The 17,555-nt window shown below is 33.9% G+C and overlaps 5 protein-coding genes across 6 annotated transcripts; 3 read left to right on the forward strand and 2 right to left on the reverse strand.

Moving 5' to 3' along the window:
- The first annotated feature begins 4,301 nt into the window (after window positions 1–4,301).
- Window positions 4,302–6,086, forward strand: LOC148172683 (activator of 90 kDa heat shock protein ATPase homolog 1). The gene is made up of 4 exons (XM_088038161.1): window positions 4,302–4,524; window positions 4,649–5,056; window positions 5,212–5,742; window positions 5,794–6,086. The coding sequence occupies exons 2-4, from the start codon at window positions 4,700–4,702 to the stop codon at window positions 5,926–5,928; spliced, it is 1,023 nt and encodes a 340-aa protein (XP_087894287.1). The 5' UTR covers window positions 4,302–4,524; window positions 4,649–4,699; the 3' UTR covers window positions 5,929–6,086.
- A 340-nt stretch (window positions 6,087–6,426) lies between these two features.
- Window positions 6,427–7,615, forward strand: LOC148172684 (uncharacterized). Its single transcript, XM_088038163.1, has 4 exons — window positions 6,427–6,668; window positions 6,716–6,899; window positions 6,945–6,982; window positions 7,029–7,615. The coding sequence occupies exons 1-4, from the start codon at window positions 6,614–6,616 to the stop codon at window positions 7,268–7,270; spliced, it is 519 nt and encodes a 172-aa protein (XP_087894289.1). The 5' UTR covers window positions 6,427–6,613; the 3' UTR covers window positions 7,271–7,615.
- A 69-nt stretch (window positions 7,616–7,684) lies between these two features.
- Window positions 7,685–12,309, reverse strand: LOC148172685 (uncharacterized). Of its 2 annotated transcripts, XM_088038159.1 has the most exons (7): window positions 12,225–12,309; window positions 10,879–11,097; window positions 10,643–10,824; window positions 10,405–10,592; window positions 9,148–10,351; window positions 8,942–9,092; window positions 7,685–8,894 (listed from the first exon to the last, which is right to left on the reverse strand). In XM_088038159.1, the coding sequence occupies exons 3-7, from the start codon at window positions 10,772–10,774 to the stop codon at window positions 8,116–8,118; spliced, it is 2,454 nt and encodes an 817-aa protein (XP_087894285.1). In that variant the 5' UTR covers window positions 10,775–10,824; window positions 10,879–11,097; window positions 12,225–12,309; the 3' UTR covers window positions 7,685–8,115. The 2 variants fall into 2 exon arrangements, with proteins under 2 accessions (XP_087894285.1, XP_087894286.1); XM_088038160.1 differs by lacking the exon at window positions 10,879–11,097 and having other exon boundaries at window positions 12,225–12,287.
- LOC148172686 (leukocyte surface antigen CD53-like) lies at window positions 11,462–16,114 on the forward strand. The gene is made up of 3 exons (XM_088038162.1): window positions 11,462–11,733; window positions 14,093–14,452; window positions 14,501–16,114. Exons 1-3 carry the CDS (start codon window positions 11,668–11,670, stop codon window positions 14,849–14,851), a joined length of 777 nt encoding a protein of 258 aa, XP_087894288.1. The 5' UTR covers window positions 11,462–11,667; the 3' UTR covers window positions 14,852–16,114.
- A 158-nt stretch (window positions 16,115–16,272) lies between these two features.
- RpL18A (ribosomal protein L18A) lies at window positions 16,273–17,319 on the reverse strand. The gene is made up of 3 exons (XM_088038675.1): window positions 17,225–17,319; window positions 16,525–16,881; window positions 16,273–16,473 (listed from the first exon to the last, which is right to left on the reverse strand). Exons 1-3 carry the CDS (start codon window positions 17,240–17,242, stop codon window positions 16,321–16,323), a joined length of 528 nt encoding a protein of 175 aa, XP_087894801.1. The 5' UTR covers window positions 17,243–17,319; the 3' UTR covers window positions 16,273–16,320.
- Between the last annotated feature and the right edge of the window lie 236 nt (window positions 17,320–17,555).

Genomic DNA, 17,555 nt, shown 5'->3' on the forward strand with positions numbered 1-17,555 from the left:
CCAAAACGTGAGCAATTCATGCTTTCACTACGCCGACAAACTACCATATATGGAAATGCCGCCCACAGACTAGCTAATAACCCATTTTATCTTTCACTTCAAGTTGGAACCGGAAGAAAACATTATATCTATTAATAAAATACAATTTTTATCAACGCGACAAATATAAAAATTAATAATAAATTAATCAATAGGCACTACATTTTTTTAACTTAATTTTTACAAATTTAAATCAGTCAAATAAGATTTTTTCAATTGTTTGTTATTTTTATATTGAATTAAACAAAAATGTTTATAAATATTTGTTCGTCAAGGCGGTTGTGGTTTTTTATTATGCGAGCGGTTTTGTTCTAATTATAAGTGACAATCTACCACGAAACAAAATGCCGCTACAAAAGTACTTTAAGTGACTAGTACGAAAGTAGCTTCTTGTCTTGCATCCGTAATGTAAAGAAAATAAGAAATGGACCTCAAAACTTACAATTTATTGTTTTGACATTTAGAATGTTTATATTTTTCCCTCACAAATTAATTTAAAGTTCCATAAGAGTTCAGTGTAGCTACATCCTATATGATACTTTGTATTCTTGTCGATGATAGCCAACATTGTCAGTGACATGGTCAGCATAAAAAAGTCCTTTCGCTCCAGAAAAAATCAAAGATTAAAGGTCACACGAGAAGGTGCTACACCCAATCAATTGGTCTAATCGGTCTAAACGATCAGTTTGCACATTTGCAGGCAGACAAAATTTTCCAGGCTGAATTAAACAAATTATTAATTTTGAGATTTATTTTTACCTAATATAATATACTTGTTCTTTAATTCCCAAGCAACGTGAAAATTCAATTTAATGCATTAAAATTAATAACGTAGTCATATAAATCAACATCAATATAAGTAAATTTACGCGGCAGTATAACTCCGATAAACTTAGTCGAAGTTTTGTTCTTTTTATTATGTATTTATTTAGATTGTTACGTTTGTGTCTGATGGGTAATAAATTCTGATGCATGCAAGTAGATTGATTATTTTTCTTCAATTTTCTACGTTACCCTTAGTTAAATAAGCAAACAATAAATAAATTCAGTAGCTATTTAAATGGTTCATAAAAACGGACATACCTGGGAAAGCATCCCAATGTGACCTTTTTTCTTTCTTCAAAAAACATTCTTTAAAATAACTGATACGAGTGGCATGAAATCGGTAAAAAAACTTTACAACAAATCAAAGTTCGGGAGCTGATAAGTAAATAAGAGTATTTATCTTAATTTGAAAAGTTTCAAATCAACAAGCGACTACAAGTGACGAAAAAATATTGAAATAATAATTATTTTCATATAAGTTTATTAATTTTACGACAGTTTTCACTACTCTGTTAGTGAGCACTTTTAGAAATGTCTCTTGCAAGTTATTCAATAGGTTTGATAGATCTATCTTCTGTTAAGAAAAGGACTTCCTCTCATTAATAACGCTGTCGTCTCTTAGACAAAAAATAGTTTAGAAATTCCTAGTTCAAAAATGGAACTACATAGTGGATTTAATCTATTTTAGTCATCCACACAACGTAAAGAAATACAAACGTTTTGCACTAGTTACTAAAAATTCTAAATAAAAAAATGTAGATTTTACGACACAAGCTAATTTCATTATGTGTCTGTACTCCAGAGGTTTCATCTGTTTAAAAAAAGAAACCAGGAATTTTCTAGAGACCACAAAACTGAGACAATTAACAGAAAATACAAGCGTTGTTAAAAATAGTATTTACATCATGTCTGTTATTTCCACATACAAAGTTTTATTCTTTGTAATGAGCACGTATATTTCACAATTTCATTCTGTCTGGCATATCTTTGTGGATTTCATCTTATTTAAACACAGAAATGACGAATTTCAAATGCAACGCTGCAGCAATAAAACTTATAAATTTTATTGTATTATCAAATATAGTGGATGCGCCGGGTTTATTGTTAAATTTTACAATCTAAACGTGCAGGTCAAGTGGTAACAGAACTAAATTTTTTAAATTCGTGCTACGTTATGAATCTGTAGCTGCAAATCCAGATGCACATGTCCAATACAATTAATTTAGAGTCAAAGCTACGAGTTTTGTACATTTGAAAGGCAGAAAAGACGCAAGTTCTGTACAATGACTGAATGAAGAAATGAAGAGACCTTTGAACTCCTGTATTACTTCAAAGTAAAAGGTTTGTTGGGTTCTCTAAATTTTACTCAAATTGTTTACTTCTCAACTTATGTGAATTTTTTGTATGCACGAGCGCAGGGCTATTCCCTTTTTCCTCGGTTGCTCCTTTTCTTGTCCACTTTGTGCCCACTACTGTTAATGAAGATTTTATGTGCAGTAAGAAATTTCTTAATTTTAACCACCAGACAACAGTAAACCCCAATCTAGGTTCTTAAATGAAATAATTTACTCACCTCCACCAAAACTACTCATTAGACACTATTACTTTAACGAGTATTGCACTCAAGAGCAGAGTTTCCCGTCGTCCTGTTTCCATATAATATAACACGTGACCCATTTTCTAGTTCCCCTACCCGAAACAATTTTGATAATAATTTACTTTGGAAATTATTTGTAACCCCGTTTGTGTGGCAAAGATTGCGCCTACCTGTTTTGCAACCCTACAGTTTATAGTACAGTTATAATTGTTGCAAGCATGTTTATCGTACGACGACAAAATTCCATTTTCGGCGTGAAAAGCTGAAAATTATGTCGTCTCATTACAGTCACCGGTCCAGATAATTAAATTTGCACAGGGCCAGGTCTGGCCTTGAACGAAAAGTTGACCATAAATTTTCCACCTAAACGTTCCAACCGTAATTCCATTGCTGTGATGGGTGTTATTTATCCTTATTTATTTAATAAGGATATTCGACCGGAGCTGAAAACAACAGCTCACTCGCTTCCTGCAAATATTCCTTTTCGGGTGCATTTGGGGCAATTTTACGAAAAACCGGGAGGATTTTCCTATTTTAAACTTTCTAAGTAGATCTCGATTTTCTTTTCGGAGAACTCCTATTTCGATTAGAATCAGTTTGGTGAATGGTGACGTTTTCACACTGCGTGACATTTTGTTTGGGAATTTCATGGACTTAAATACAAACGTCTTGATTTAGCAACATTAGTTTGTTGTATAATGTAGTTGACAGGCCTGGTGCCGATAGTAGCCTTGAATGTATTGTAAGCTCTAAAGAGAAACACTCCAATGTTATCTGCACCCTTTGTATGTACACATTTTGTTGAAAAGTCAATCGCATTTGTTGAAATTGTCTGATTCAGGGACGTCAGCGTCCTTATTTTAATTAGAGGGACTTTCCATGGATTCTATTATTTAATGCCTGACGTTCTTGAATGCTTTTTATTACACTCATGCATTCTTATTAAAACAGCAAATTTAAAATTCCTTTATCATTTTCTAAAAATACCCAGAATTGAATATTACAACATTTTTCTGGGGGTTGCACAACTCATATTGGAATTTTAAAATGAATTAAAATTTTGGATTGGCCATAAAGTTATTGCAATTAAATTCGTGCCTATTGTTTAAGTCCACAAAGCGGCCTTCAGAAGTACTTATCATCTGAAAATCAAACAAAAAACTGTAAATACGACAAATATTGACTTTGAGTAAACATAAAATGTGTGTTAACGGAGATCAATTATTACGCACGCTGTTAACTTTGCGACATTATGTAGATCATATAAATGCGACCACCGGACTGGTAATGAGAGTTAGTAAGCACTAACCAATGAACAGGTCAAATCACTAATCCAAATTGTGGTTGGCAGAATTCACAAATAAATTACGCAATTTGGAATCAGTGTCTGCTTAATACTGAGCTTCATAATTCTATGGGGACAAGGCTGTATGATGTTAATTTTTGTTTTTTCTTCCGCTCTTTCGTGGTCACTGAGTTTTTTATTGAATAATTTGAACGGTTGCCTTCTTCATCGATCAAAAAATGTATGTTTTAGTTATAATACTAAACGTGCGTCTGACAGTCTTTGAATAAGTATAATATTAAAGAGTGTAAAAACGTGCGAATAGAAAATGGGCAAATACTAAAAAACACCACCATAATGAGAGATTAGAAAAGTGTTTTTATATAAGATTATGCATCGATACTCACATTTCCATTGATTATTTGACTATTTAAAGTACTATTTAAAGTATATTTGATATAATCAATATTCGCAGATTTGAATAATTCGGAAAAAATATTACACGTTAGGCAACACATAATACATTAGACACCCAGCGCCATCTATCCCAATCCGTCCGAACTGCTTTGACACATGACAGCAGTGCCAAATTCATGGCAGTAAAATTCTAGAAAAATCGGCAAGTTCAGAAAGAAACTACGAGAATCCCGTCGAGCATTTTCTCTCAGCGCCAAACTTGCGTAAAACCGTTCTGTGTTCAGTGTGGAATTTTTATTCATTCAACAACTCCGAAAACTCTGAGTTTTTACAAAAAAATCGGTGAATCAATACTGGACAGGTAATTCTACAATTATTTTTCTAAATTAGACAATAATTGGTTTAAGTGTTTGGATCGTTAATGATCATTTCCATTACGTTGCGTGTTCAGTACTGTGCGTGTTTATTAACTAAGATTCTTGTAGAGAGAAGAACCACCTTGTGCTGTTTTACATAACCTAAAATCAACAAGCGAAATGGCTAAATGGGGCGAAGGGGATCCACGCTGGATTGTCGAGGAAAGACCTGATGCCACCAATGTCAATAATTGGCATTGGACAGAGAAAAACGCCGGTCCATGGTCTATTGACCGAATAAAAGAGTTGTTTAAGGATGTTCCAGTAAAGTCAGAAGTAGCCAACATTACATTCACAGAAGTTGAAAAATGTGAAGGAGAAGCCTCTGCTAGTAATAGGAAAGGGAAATTGATATTTTTCTATGAGTGGGATTTAACCATTAAGTGGAGTGGCTCAATTATTGGTTCTGACAGAACATACTCTGGCAAAGTGAAAATTCCAAATCTTTCAGAGGAGAATGATGTCTCAGAATTGGATGTAAGTAATGAGTTAAGTCATCAGACGAAAATTGCATTTGGTGAAAATTCTAATAATTTCTTAATTTAATTCTAATAATTTTCACTCATTACCCTAAACATGTAAAGCGGGAAATTCTAAACTCTATTTTTATATCATGATCTATTTTTTCCCAGATTAAAATATCCGTGAAAGATTCAGACGAAGAAGGCGACCAACTAAAAGAAATAATGTTCAGATCAGGCAAAGAAGTAGTTCGCTCTCAATTGGCGAAGTACTTGTCAGGTCTAAAAGAAGAATTTTCCAAAGGAATGATCTTGCCGAAAAAAGATGAAATAAAACCAGACGCGATAAAAACGTTATCCAGTGGCTTTAATAAGAAAATCAACATGACACCAGTAGTAACGGAAACAAACAAACAAGTCGGACTCAAGATAGATGTAACAACTATAAACTTAATGCAACAATTTCAATGCAAAGCACATGAATTTTATGACGCTTTAACGAGAATCGAGATGGTAACAGCATTTACGAGGGCTCATGTGAAACTGGACGCGACAAAAGGAGGAAAATTTGAGTTGTTCAGTGGTAATATAGTCGGCGAATTTGAAGAGCTCATTCCGGGGAAAAAAATTGTACAAAAATGGAGGTATAAACAGTGGCCTGAAGGACATTATTCCACTGTTACGTTTAATATTAACGAAAAGGTACGCTCGCTTGTAAAAATTGAGTTTGAAATTAAACTTTATTATTTGCAGAGTGACCACACAGAAGTTAATTTAGTGCAAACAGGAGTGCCGTCCGGAGAAGCAGACGTAACTAAAGAAAATTGGCAAAGATATTATTGGGATTCCATGAAACGAGCTTTTGGGTTTGGAGCTTTTATAGTTTAGTGAAACAGTTTCAATGCTCGATTTGTTAATTTTTTAGAACTAAAATTGTTCATTTTGTAGTTACATTGTGCTACTTTTTACAGTATGAAGATGCTTACTTAAATTTTAATTTATTTTGAAGGCGAATTTCATTGAATAAACCACTTTTTTCCCCGAAATTGCTGCGTTCAACCATTTGCGTAACTGTAAAAAGAAATCTCATTAGGAAAACATTGGAGTGCACTTTTAAATTGTGTTTGTAAGTCCGTTTGGCAAGTGTATTTTTACGTATTTCATAAACAATTTAATTAATTTACAGTCTGAAATACGTTCAATAAACTTTTTTAAATAAATTATTCATATCAACCGAAATTCATAGATTTAAAGCAAACAAATTTCAATTCACCGTCCGAAATTTCCATCGCTTCTAATTCAGTTATTTGTGGACGTACGAGAGTCTGAAACACAGTTTTGGATTCTGCTTAAAATGAGTACCAATAACTGTACTTTGCTTATGATATGCTTATATTTAAGAAAACGAAATTTGTTTTTCTTTTTTACCTCCACTGTCCAATAAACTGATCGCAGCGCTCCCGCCAAATTATTGATCAATAAAAGTCACGTGACAATTTCCGCATCATATAAACGTCAAAATAGTGACAGGTTGGATGTTTTTTTAGTCATTCCGTTCCCGAATTTACGAAAAATGGAAGCTAATAAAGTTGCAGTTCGTTTGAAAATCCGTAGATTTGACAATTCAGGTAATTAGTAATAAAGATCCAACAGTAATTATCGTAACTTATCGTAGGTTTGCCTGAAGTCACAGAAAAAACCGTCGAATTCAACACTGAGTCTGAGTACAACGTTTTAAAAAGGGAAATTCAAAATATTTGCCAGGTAGGTCCTGAGGACAACAAGGTTATTAAACTGCGACGTGACGACGAGGTTCTTGTTCCATTGTCATTCCTGTTAGAGTCCCCTGATCCAGACAGGTGAGTCTACTGTGTTTTGAACTACTCTTAGTTCTGATTTCACAGGTATTTTTACATCGACGTCTGCAAAATTAATTACACAAGTAAGTATGTTTTATGAGCTGTGAAACTCTGACCATCAATATTTAGACAAAGCCACTGCTAGTCTGCTCCAAGACGCGTATATTGATTCAGTGTGCCAAAAACTTCGAAATATGGAATCCAGAGTTGTTAAAGCTGAGCTCTTACTACCCCAGTTAGAGTGGCGGCGACAGGCACACATGGAAGAAACAGTAAATACTTTAAGCAACAAAGTATCATTTTTGAATAGAAGAGTGGATGAGCTGTTGCCAGCACAATGGAGATCGAAAATGCCACAGACAATGGCATAAACATGCAGTATTTCAAAATTTTCAAATCTATGCTATTGGCCTTGTCTTCTATGTGATTTTCAACTCATCTTAGGCACTAAGTTGCGCTGTATTGAAAGTAGGCTGTTTACAACTGTAGATTATGTGATAACTAGCCAAAATGAACTAATAAGAAATAGAAGTAATCTCCTGAATTTGTTGAAATTTAAAGTATGTATTACGAATTATTTACGTACCATATCAAAATTAAATCTCACCATAATTATCCAAGCAACGTTTCCAGAAGCTATGTATCCGTGAAAAGTACAAATGATGTTTGTCAAATTATAATATAGATAATTAAAATCAATAAATTCATCAGATCAGCTCATTTAGCGTTATTCTAATTCCTTGTGCGTAATAATTGGATTTTAAATCGCAAAAAAAAACACGCTATGAATAGAAATTTATTGGTTTGACAAGTTTTGCAAAAATACATAAAGTGTTCATAACAAAACACTATTTAGTTTACAATAAATCTAATTTGTAATTATATCTAACATTGTACTATAAAAAAAAGTATTTTCTTAACATTAATTTAACAGATTAACCGTTTGAGATCACAGTCGTTTTCATGTAAAAAAGTGAATGATGATGACTGAATGAAATTAAATAAAATTAACGGAAAATTAATTACATGAGGTGCTAGTTTAAAACCATGGAATAATCATTACATTTGAGGCAGTTAAAAAAGGCAGAAATAATCTAAAAACAATAAGTTAAAACTTAAATAATACTGAGCTGTTATATGCACCGCTCTGGCACAAAACTTATTGGTGTGTCTACAATTATAAAAATCTCCAAGCAAATTAACCAGTTCCTACAAATTAAAATAACCTCCGGTGACAACCTTCAGTTTTTCGTTTCTTATTTGGAGGAGGCATATCCGCCGTTTGTACTCTCGCTCGTTCCATTCTTTCTTTTAAAGTTTCTTCCGATGGCGCTTGGTACTCTTCCAACCGCTCATGATGTTTGGTCTTATCAATAACTTTAACTTTGAAAGTATCATTCGAGATTTGATTTGGAACTGCCCCGCTAATTTCAACGTTGTAAGTATTAGCCAATTGTAGTGTCGCTATAAAGTACCTGACAACTTCAGATTTACTCTTTCCTTTAACTATATCTTTAAAGTTTTTCTCTTCCCCTATTGTTGCCGGTTCAACCATTCGAGATCCATATTCGTGGATATCAAAATCCGCTCTATTGTCTAGACTTTTGAGTTTAGGTATAATGAACGACCGCCATTCTCGTACATTTCTACGAGAGCGTTCTTCTTGTTCTGGATCGGTATTTGACAATGAAAATGGTGTGTCTTTTGGACGATGTGGTGTGGAAGTTCGTCCAAGAAGATCGAAATTGGCTGAGGTACTCGGCCCATCAAGTAAAGGGATTGGAGACAGCGATAAAGGGAGCACATTTTGTGATTCAATTTCAGGATTTGTTGGTATTTCATCATTTTTTTCCTCTTCTTCTTCTTCGTCGCTATGTGGAGGAGACGCATGTCCCGTTTCGTTTTCTTCTTCCTGTTCTTCATCCGACGTTTCGTTCTGATTATCTTCTTCTTGATCGGACTGTTCCCAGTCGTGCAAGAATGGACACAGTTTTCCTGAAATATTCTGTGAAAATCGAGTTGTAAGGTAAAATTCAAAGTACCTTCTCCTTCCGCTGGCTTGTACTGCTGCCGACAAAATCTTTCAAAGTCCCGGTGTGCGACTGTCAGCCCTGTCGCTAAAAGTTTTATAGCTTTAGCCGAAATGCGTTTTTTTCGTAGTTTTCTCTTCTTTGATTCTTGATTTTCTTCATCCTGTTAAAGAAAAAACGGAGTTATAACAAGTTGAGCAAAAATAGCAAAAGACTACCTGCAGAAGGAGTACAGCCAAAGATCTTTTTGCTGGTTTTTCTGTGACAGGTCCTTCACTTAATGTTTCTTGTTCTGAACAATTGGCTTCATCTGTTGTAGTTGTTTTGACTTCTCCAGCTCCTTCTGTTGTTACAGGCTCCCCAACTCTTCCAAGTTCTTCAACTGGTGTCATAGTAGAATCTTCAACTTTTTGAGATAAAAATTCTGTTGTTGCAATAGCGGAACCTTCAACTTTGGATGAAGATTCGACCATAGAATCTTGACATTCTGTATCATTGCCATGGTCATCAAGATCTTCATAAAATGCCGAGTCCTGACTACAGGATTTACTCCTATTCTCCAAATTTCCTCCAATAGTTTGGTCTAAATTACATGGACTAAGACAAGAAACGGACATGTGATCTTCATCAAACAGTGAATCTGCAAAACTGCTTCTTCTTAGTTTATCTCTAATAACGTTAAAAGGTAGCCTTTCCAATGAAACGAAGCTCTCTTTACAAACAAGTTGTAAACTAGTTTCAGGGGTTTGTGAACTGCAGGGCTTTAAAAATATCTCTTCTGAAGTGGAATCATTCCCGAAGAGCCGGCTCTTCTCTTGCAGAATATCCATTGGCAATTTATCTAGCTGAGTAAAACAGCACTGCTGTGTACGAGATGATGTAACTTCTTTTTCTCGATATTGATGTGATTCAAAAAAGTGAGCAACATACTGTTTTAATTCAAGTGAGTAGCTGTCTCTTTTTTGGTTGCTTGGGATACACTTCTTCATAAAAAAATCATTAATAACATAACTGTCAATCCTCATTTTGGTGATACAATTGTGGTCATCAAATAAAAGCTTTTGTTTTTCCAAATGGAACATTTCATCTAATACCGACATTGAGTGGAATTGGTCATATTTCCCAATATAATCATTGTCTTCAGTGTGGATGGAATTACTTGGTAAAAACGTGAAGTTTTTGCATATACCCTGCTCATTTGTACTATCACACATTCTCTTGACTTGAAATTTATCCCACTGTTTTGTCATATCAATAGTTTCATAATGCTGTTTTAAATAATCTATATTTTCCGAGTTTCCAAAGGAAAAACTGTTTACTAATTTAGCACTCTCATTTTCCTCACTATTTGTTTTCCTTTTGCGCTTGTATTTGCGTTTTCTCTCCTCAACTTTTTCAAGCTCTCTATTTTTATCTCCATCCCTGAAAATGAGTCATTTTACGACATGTAATAAAAAATTTAAACGTTGACTTACTTTTCTTCTGTCAATAACAAGCGCTTTTGGTAATCAAAGATACAATCCCACAATATATCCACTTTTTTGCTATAGAGATCAGCAGAACATTGTATAAGTAGCGCAGCTTCTGCGAAATTCATGTTAAATACACCATTCTCCAAATATTTATCGCACTCGCCCAGTTTTTCAAGAAAATCATCCAAAACCTGCAATGTGTTTATAAGTCGTGATGGTTTTAAAATTTAAAAGTCATTACCTGACTCAGTTCACATTCAATAGAAGGATTTTTCGCCATTTTCGCGATGATATTTATCAAAACAGTTATCTTTGAAGCAGGTAAATTACAATCGCTTTCTAATGCGCCTCGTTTCTGCTCCATCCCTTCCATTCCGTTTTGGGGGACGCGACCAAGATAAAAGTGGAACACTGAGTTGGAAGCTTTAATAAATGATAAAAGTACTACTGTGGGGCCAAAGTGGAGACATAGTTTACAAACTAATTCATTTCAAGCCAGCTGGGGCCCCAATTTTATGTAATTCTTGAAAATTTTCAGAAAAACAAACTGGCTGTCAAAGGTTGGTTTACGCATGCGCAGTCAATTCACCTCTTTGGCGTTGACATTTAGGACATAGCGCGAGATTTTAAAAAGCACTGTGAAGAAACGAAACAATTCCAAAGTTTAAGTTTATAAAACGGAAAAACTTGTGGGACCTAAAAAAAATTAGATACTAAATTAGATTTCTAAACTTAAACAAAACTGGTTAATACAACATTGCTATTATTAATTAAAAATGGCAATGATAGTACAAAATTGTAGGATTATTAGCATAACAAGGTAACACGTGCTTTGGACATACCTTTATCTACGTAATAGAACTCTGATAAGGACGCAAATAATTGTTAATTATTATTACAAAAACTGGACTCGCGCCTTTAATGGTGAGACGGGAAACAAAAACTGATTAGCTAATTACTTACAAGTTTCATTCATATTCAATTTGTCAATGAGTTGACGTCTGCTTTACAACAGCTAATTAATTAGTAATTACGATAAATCAAATTTGGTGTTAATTGTCCATAAAAAAGCTCTTTTTTAAGCTGGCTAGAAAAGCGCCAAAATCGAATCGGACCGAAGCGCGTCTCGTGATACTCCGCATGTGCAACATCCGTTGACAAATCCTAGTGATCATTTCCAATTCAATCCAAAACAAACAGAATCTCCTCGGTTAATGTGTGAATTATAAGTGATATAATTGTGTACTGAATTAATATTGAAGCAAAATGGGGCTCGGTGGATGCTACGCAGTCTTAAAATACCTTTTGGTATTTCTCAACCTGATATTCGCGGTAAGTTTTTTTTTCATTTATCTAGTTGCCATTTTGGCAGTTTTCATAACAAAAGTGACTCAATAGTGACAGAAGCGTCCAAATGAGTGAAAATGAAAAATTTTCTCAATCTCCCTGTGGCATTCGCAGTTAGAAACCGCTTCCGCCATTATTGATGTTGTTTTGGTTTGAAGGGAGCTTTAAATCAGAAGCATTTCCTGAAACAATCATTACGTCATGAACGGTAACAACAACGCACCTGACGCTTTGCCTACACCGAATTATTGATGAATTGCCGTTTTTATATTGATTTTAATTCAGAAAAAATGCTTCCCACTGATTTAAAAACAAACGAGGAAGATTGTGCAAAATCGATAATTATAAATGGTAAACCACCAACAGAAAACAAAAACAAGGTTATGTGGTCAATGTGTTCCGCAATAATTTCCATAAAAAAACATATGATTTGATATGCCGGCTCCTGTTTGTCATAATTTATTATTAGAACTCACCTAAGATTAGAAAAATTGCACTAAAAGATGTTTTTCCTCGCCCAGCTTCATACTTTGGACATAGCAATGAAAGGTGAGAACGCCATATAACCAGTAACACCTCTCATGGTTTTGTAATGTAAACATACGATAAAAGCTGTTGATTAAATCGGAATTTAAAAACACCATTACTTCCTATTCTCAAGTTATAAACAGCACCAACGCAGCTCCTAAGACTAGGTCATAATCAGGGATATTTATTAACATGACGTAGGTATCAAAATCATTCAATTTTAATTATTATTGTGACACCTGCATTACTCATGGTGTGGTCCCAGAAATAGAAACCATAAACGACTCATTCGGTGCCTATTTTTATTCTTTCAAGGATAGGAACCAGAAGATGGTTTAGATTAAGTTTCATTTATATGGGACTTGCAGACAATTTTGTTCAATGAATGAGTATGAAGTTTGGTCTATTAATAGAGAACAGTAGAGAATGGTTTATCATAAGAACTTTTTACGGCGCCATTTAATATTCTTGTGTATAACAACCCACGTTTTAAGATAAACTAGAAGGGTAAACATTATATCTGCATATTTTTCCTTAAGGTGGAAACAAGATGACATCATAGAGAAGCTGTGATTACTTCATTAAGAATTAGCAACACATTTTCACATTTTCCTTACCCTGCAAAAGTTCTCCCACCTGATCCCAGTTCTAAGAAAAGCTCTTGCACGGACTCCTAGAGTCAGAAGTCCTATATTCTTGTTTATATTTTCAGACATTCAAACGTCTAGAACAAGAAGGAAACCTTGCATAAATTCCAAGCATTTTCTGCATCGTAATTGATACGATTCTTAGTTGTGGACCGTGGGTTCACCACTCTGTAATTCCGTGAATCTACTTCAATTTGATTCGGTTTAGTTCCACCTTAAGCAGAACGTTTAATTTTCGTTCTTGGATATAATGGAGCTGTTATTTTTAAACGGTCGCTTTAGAATAGGGCCCTTTTGTCTGACTGTTTTAATCCTAATTCAATCGGACTTCCTTCATCTAGTCCTAATTGAACTACCATTCTCGATTGTAAACTCTGTAAGTTGTAATCTAAACTGTATCTTTATCATTAATTGATAACTACTTGACCACAATTTTTCAAAATAGTTTTTATTGGCTCTAAACTAACGCGTAATCCGGATTGGAATTTACTAATTTATTCCATTAATATAATTTCATATTTATTTATTTTATGTTTGTAACCAATTTCGGTAACACCTATGTAATTCGAATAACAGTTTTTTTATTTAATTCTTGCAGTTGTTATCATTGTGGTGACGATAAACGTGGACTTGACCTTAAATTGATTCGCAAAAACTCGATACCTATCAATTCTTTTAATAAATTATAAAAGCACAAAAATACATAAAAAAATTTATGGTTCCAATTAACTTTTTTAGCCTCTTTTTTTTACGACGCATAAAATCAATAAGAATGTGTTAAAACACTTCAGATTATGATGTAATGTAGATAGTAATACACAACCAAGGTGAAATTAACAGTTTATTTTTAATAAAATTCTTTACATCCCAGCAAAGAAAACTTTATCTAAAAAATAATATACACAACGTACGTTTATGTCTTGATTACATAAATTCAAAGTTACCACTTTCGTTTTCTTACCTAAATAAAGCCTTTTATTAAACACCACGAAACTCAATTAGAACGGATGATTCACGAATCCAGTCATAATAACTATTATATGCAGTTCAACATATTTTTATTGAATTCGTGCCAATACGCAGACAAATTTGAGTTTGGCAAATATTACTTAAATTGCTTCTGTTAACCTTTGGCTGCACCTCAAGGTGAAAATTTTGTCTTATTCCAGATCTTGGGGGTTGCCGGTACCGTCTTTGCAATATGGATGCTCGTGGATCCGTCGTACTCACTAACTGCACCTCAAGATTACGTAATTTCAGTAATTATAATTCTCATCGCATCTCTTTTGCTCTTCGTTGTGGCTGTCTTTGGTCTGATTGGAGCACTCCAAGAAAATCAGTGTGCTCTAACAACGTTCTTCTGTCTCTTGTTGATCATCTTTGTGGCTGAAATTTCCGCAGGAGTTTGGATTCATATCAACCAAGACAGTCTTAAGCTTCAGGTTAAGAATGCAGTTGAATATACGGTGAAACAGGAATATCATGAGAGCGAGAGCCGCAGGATGATCTTTGATACTTTCCAACGCAAAGTAAGAGAATTTGTAGAATGTTTACATAGTTTGACACTTTTTTTATAGTTGCAATGTTGTGGTGCCAAAGCTCCTAATGATTGGATGGGTAACAAGCAGCTTGATTCGACTGTGAGGTCGCCGCAAGATAACTACAGCATTCCGACGAGTTGCTGCCGTGAGGAGATTCCAGAAGATCTTTGCAAGAAGAAGATTCAAAACATTAAACCGACTGGCTCTATTGATTATACAGTGGTTTACGAAAATGGTTGTTACCATGCTTTAATGGAAACGTTGAGAGAGCTCTCCTTTTGGATTCTCGTAATTGGAATTGTCATTGCGGTTATACAAGTTTTGGGTCTGCTTTTTGCTCTCATTCTTGCGTTTGCTGTCAACAGGTCAAACAGATACAAAGCCTAAGTACTTGAAAAATTTTCGAGGTCTCATACGTACAAATGAGAACATTTCTATTTTTCTTCTACAAATTTATTTTCAGATCAAAAATTTATGAGAAAAAGCGAAAGATTCACATATTTTTGATTGTGTACAAACTATATATCCTTACACTTCAAGTGTTGTAACGTGTGCCATATTAAACCGCTATTTTCGTATCACATGACCAATAAGATCTTGTTTTGTGTAGTAATCTCAATATTAGCATTAGGCGAATTGTTTGGCCTGCATGATAACTGTCCCATTTTAATGCGGCAAGATTCATAAGATTGGTTGTTTGGTAGGAAATGAGCGGGCGTGTAACTTAGCTTTACCTTTAGATATAGTTTGATGTACATCTTTCTACGCACTATAACTGACAGATACATATTTTCTTATATCATTCAATTTTCGACACGCACGTTTATCGTAGCATTTAACATTCATAACTCACATTTTTAGACTGATATTTATTTACATGAATCTCATAAAAAATTGTCTCATTTAATAACTGCCTGTAATGTTTAAATTAACACTTAACATAGCATTCCATTTTCATGAATGCTGCCAGTTGTCAATCCTAGCATGCCAGTGTTCAAGACTATAGCGTAGCATAGAATCGCATGATGTTTTCAGATGTTTCAATATAAACCTCACAGATCAGTTATGTGCCAAAAATGCGATTACCGATTTAAAATTATTGATTACATATTAATATTTATAATTAGTTATATATTCTATCAGATATTTATGCAAATTGTCTGTTACCAGTGCCACTTTAAACCACGGTGGTCGTGATAAGAATATTGAATCGAGCTATGGAGTTGCCTGTATAAGTAATTTACGCCAGATCTAATTAAAGTACCATATAAGAAGATATAAATGGGTAAGGTATTCAGTGTTACTTCTGAACAAACACGGAGAACCGTGTGAACAATTTTTCGTACTTAAATTAGAGGTAACTCAAAAACCTGAAAACAGTTACATTTCTCCCAAGTTTAGGAAACTCGAAATTGCAGGATTTAAAAGAAACTTTACGTAAACGAGAGAGAGACGTAATTTTTGATCTTCCTTTTTCGCACACCCAGAAGTAATATTTAATATTGTACTTAGGGGATGACATCCAGGTATAATTGTAGGTTTCTGATAAGAGAATTGTCGTTTAGTTTTTGTATTTTAAACTATAATAATTCAGTGTAATAATGAATTTTGTTTGAACTTATTTTGTTAATAAAGAAAATATCAAATATCTTCAATAATTTAGTATTAATCCTTTTTTTTGCTCCTTTTACTAATGAATAATTCCTCACCATATCATGTCTTGAATTTTCTTTAAGTGGGTAATGTGATGTTTTATTTACGTGTAAATCGTTATTTTAGATGAGGTTCAAGTGAAAATAATTACTAAATAATTGTATAAATGATTTATTTATGTACTTCATCATACATAACACATTTTATCCAAAGTAGGTTCTTGGTTTACGAACAGAGAAGCGATTCATCTTTTGATGAATTCTCTTGGGCAATGGGAACCGTATCCTAGAATCATGGAATTGTTTCACTTGCGGTCTTCTTGTATTACCCGCTTTCACCTCTTCAACTTTAATAATCTAAAAACACTATTTAAGAACAAATTCATTGCACTAAAAATTGTTAATTACCTGAATAGAATGAGCCCGTGCACGATGACGTGCCCCCATATCTCTATAGCATTGAGTAACCGCTCCTGATACACTCAAATCCCGGTATTCCCGGTACATGTTGTGCGTTCCAGAACGAGAATCATAACGCAACCAGATACCAAAATTCTTAATCTTAATCGGCTTCTTTTCTGGGATTTGCTTAACTGAGACAATCTCTCCAGTAGACTTCTTAAATTTCTTTAATTGTCTTAAGAAATACCAAAAGCGGGATTTTGCCACAATTTTATCCGGAGCAAAGATTCGCATGCGGTAAAGGGGCGTGTTTTGTTCCTTCTCTGTGGGCAGCTTGCGCCCAATGACTTCGTACTCCTTCAACTAAAAAAAAAAGCAGAATTTATTTAGTGGCAAAAGACCATTTTCTGGATTCCTAAACTAAAACTGACTCATTTAGTTTATCCAAAACTTGTCAAGTTGGGCATTATGAACTATATTTTGTATTCTAGAATTTAAAAGTGGTGCATAGAGAAAAATGTGAATGCCCTGAAATGACAAGTATGGTTATGCACGTGTTAAGGTTAGAAAAACACGCAATCTGCGCGTTTGTTATACATAAAATGATCAAATTTAGTAAGAAACCATTACGGGGGTTTAATTAGGAATAGAATTTAATACAAAAAAGAGGCGAAACACGCCAAAATTAAATAAAAATTCAACAAACCTCGCCTTTAGCCTTCATTGCAGCGTATCTTTCACAAAAAGGAACCGGAAACACTAGGGGAAAAGCAAATATCCCTGTCAGTTACATTCATTGCCAACCTTAAGAAACCAAAAATTAAAACTAAACTTTTTTTCTTTATTATAAAGTTATGAATTTTGGTTTTGCACGTTATATTGCATAACAAAAATTTAATAAAAGAGTACTGTAACATAATATTAATTAATTTATGTTACCCTAAAAAAGTTAAATAGTTGTATAATTGGTTGCCTATATAGGAGTTCAATATTTGTTTTTTAATTAAAAATTAATGATTAAAAATTAAAAATAAGAT

This window comes from Gnatocerus cornutus, chromosome 6, assembly GCF_029298725.1.
Source record: "Gnatocerus cornutus isolate USDA-ARS CGAHR chromosome 6, icGnaCorn1.1, whole genome shotgun sequence".
In the NCBI taxonomy this organism is placed as follows: domain Eukaryota; kingdom Metazoa; phylum Arthropoda; class Insecta; order Coleoptera; family Tenebrionidae; genus Gnatocerus; species Gnatocerus cornutus.